This window comes from Acanthisitta chloris, unplaced genomic scaffold, assembly GCF_000695815.1.
Source record: "Acanthisitta chloris isolate BGI_N310 unplaced genomic scaffold, ASM69581v1 scaffold37269, whole genome shotgun sequence".
In the NCBI taxonomy this organism is placed as follows: Eukaryota; Metazoa; Chordata; class Aves; order Passeriformes; family Acanthisittidae; genus Acanthisitta; species Acanthisitta chloris.
This window is the reverse complement of record NW_008691547.1, coordinates 326-3,152: the sequence shown is the minus strand read 5'-3', so window position 1 is coordinate 3,152 and position 2,827 is coordinate 326. Positions and strand designations below refer to the sequence as shown.

Sequence of the window (2,827 nt, the reverse complement as noted above, 5' to 3'; positions counted from 1 at the left end):
GGTCAGTGTCACCTTGATGATGTGTGCAAAGTACTTCCCCGAGACACGGTTGTCTGTCTTGATGAAGATCTCCCTCAGGATGGACTCCCCGATGGGGTTGTACTTGGCGTTGAACTTGTCGAAGCGGTGGAAGGTGTTACGGTCCTGGTGGTGGGACACAGCACTGAGCAGAGACCACTCAGCACCCACCACACCCCTAGCCAGAGCCCCCAGCACCATCCAAACCTCTGGAGAACATCCCCCACCCCAACCAGGGCTGGGCTGAGGGCTCAGCTCATCTCCAGGGTTGGGGTGGCCCCTTACAGCATGGACATCCAGTGTGTCCACACTCAGGTCGTAGGCAGTGAGGTTCATGGTCTCAAACACCTCCTTGAGCGTCTGCTCCTTCCCCTTCTCCACGTGGACAATCTCATCCAGGTGCTTCTTCATTGCTCGCTTGATGAAGCGCAGGAGATGCTTCTGGTTCATGCAGGACGAGGCGTGGATGTGGGTGTCCACCTGCACCAGAGAGGTGATGCTCAGCCCTCAGACCCTCCAAGAGCTCCCAGTCAAGCCAGGACCCTCCCACCACGACCCAGGACCATTCCACGAACCAGGACCCCTCCAGGAATCCCCCAGGATCCACAGGTACCTTGCGGATGTTGTAGAAGTCGCGGTGGGGCACCTTCTTCTGGGCTGCCAACTCCTTCATCTCGTTGAGCAGCACATGCATCTGGAACTTGCTGCTCAGGTACTGCAGCCGACGGTAGCAGAAGGATTTGCTGCCCAAAACAGGAAGGGGAGGTCAAGTTGGGGGATGAGGAGGGAGAACATCCAGCCCCAAAAGGCTGGAGCCCACTAGGAGGAGAGGACACAGCTCCATGGACTCTTGGACCATGAACAAGGACATGGAGGCTGCACCAGCACCACGTGTTACAGCCACTGCCGTGGCCTTTTGGACTGTCCTCAAGGTTCAGGCACATCCCCGTGGTGGGACCACCCCCAAGACCCCCTATGGTGAGACCTTTCCCCTTACATGGGTCCATTGATGATCAAAGCCATGAGGAAATTCATGTCAGCGATGAATTCCTGCAGGTCAGGGTAAGGCAGGTCCAGCTCTGTGCTCCTGGGGGGGACACAGGTGGGGTCACACACAGGGACACCAGCCAGTGGCACTCAGCCCCCCAAAACTCACCCCAGCAGCAGCAGGACCTCCATCCTCACACTCACTTGTCTGTGGGGTCCCTCTTGGTGTAGACATGCACAACACCATCAACCATCTTCAGCCCAAAGCCCAGGTCTGCTGGCATGCTCTGGGGGTCCCAGGCCTCATAGGGGTGCTGCTCAGCAAATGGGGGGTGCACAGGGGCATCTGCAGCCAGGAGACACCCAACATCACCCCAAACCCAACCCTGGCAGTGCTCAGGTTGGCTAAAGCCTTGAGCAACCTGCTCTGGTGGGAGGTGCCCCTGCCCAGGGCAGGGGATTGGCACTGGATGATCTCTAAGCTCCATCCAACCCTTTAGCATACTGTACTATGATACCCCCCTGGAGGTTCTCACAGTGCCACCCAAGTTTCTCCCAGTCCCTTCTGTGGGCAGGAGGTGGCATTATTGCCACAGGTGGTGGCAACAGGTTGCTCAGGGAGGTTGTGGTTGCCCCAAGGTTCTGGATGCCCCAGGGAGGCTGTGGATGCCCAGGAAGGCTGTGAACTCTGGGGGTCCCAGGCCTCATAGGGGTGCTGCTCAGCAAATGGGGGGTGCACAGGGGCATCTGCAGCCAGGAGACACCCAACATCACCCCAAACCCAACCCTGGCAGTGCTCAGGTTGGCTAAAGCCTTGAGCAACCTGCTCTGGTGGGAGGTGTCCCTGTCCAGGGCAGGGGGTTGGCACTAGATGATCTCTAAGCTCCATCCAACCCCTCAATATACTATGATAGCACCCCAAAAGTTTCTCCAGCCTCCATCCCAGCATGGAAACTCCCCACCCAGTGCTCACCAGCAGTCACAGTGGTCTCAGACACCTCCTCATAGCCACGTGTCTCCAGGGGCTTCTCAGAGAGCTCCTGCAGGTATCTCGCCGTGGTCTTGCAGAAGCTCTGGAGGGACAAGCCCATGTATTTCTCTCGCACGAACAGAGCCTTGACCACGCTCTTGGCTGCATCCAGGAGGTCTGTGAAGGGCACCTGGAGAAGGGACACCAAAGAAAAGCACCCCCAGAGGTGGAGTTGGCAGCCTGGAGACCCTCAGTCAGGTTCTGGGGGGTCAGGGGGAGGCTCACCCCACACTTCTCCTCCCCGGAGATGGTGACGCGCTGGAACTCGCGCTCCAGCAGCACCTCCCGCTCCTTGGGGACGTGGTCCACCAGGTCCTCATGCTGCTCCTTGAACAGCCTGCGGGGACAGAGGTGGCCAGTGGGACAGTGACAAGGTGTGTCCCTGTTCTGGTGTCCCCCAAGAACAGCACCTCAGTGACTGCATCCAGCCCCACGGTGGCAGGAGGGTGATGTCCCCAGTGATGCCACCACCAGGTTGGGGCAGCTGCACCACCCACGTCGCCTTTGGTGGTGGCATTGTCCCCCCAGTGCCAAAACTCCCCTGTGGTGGTGACACCACCCCTTTGGTGGTGGCATTGTCCCCCCCAGCCCTAAAACTCCCTTTTGGTGGTGGCACTGCTCCTGTGGTGGTGGCATTGTCCCCCCCAGCCCCAAAACCCTGTGGTGGTGACACCATCCCTTTGGTGGTGGCATTGTCCCCTCGGTGCCAAACCTCCCCTTTGGTGGTAGCATTGTACCCCCAATGCCCAAACCTCCCCTGTGGTGGTGGCATTGTCCCCCTAGTGCCAAACC

General features: G+C 59.1%; 1 protein-coding gene across 1 annotated transcript; it reads right to left on the bottom strand.

The window, feature by feature from the left end:
• Positions 1 to 12: 12 nt before the first annotated feature.
• On the bottom strand, positions 13 to 2,372 carry LOC103809435 (AMP deaminase 2-like; the record flags this gene model as incomplete). The annotated part of the gene is made up of 7 exons (XM_009082267.1): positions 13 to 144; positions 304 to 498; positions 632 to 761; positions 1,016 to 1,105; positions 1,210 to 1,351; positions 1,979 to 2,165; positions 2,261 to 2,372. Coding segments are annotated over 7 exons (988 nt in total), but the record flags the coding sequence as incomplete, so codon positions are not given.
• Positions 2,373 to 2,827: the final 455 nt, after the last annotated feature.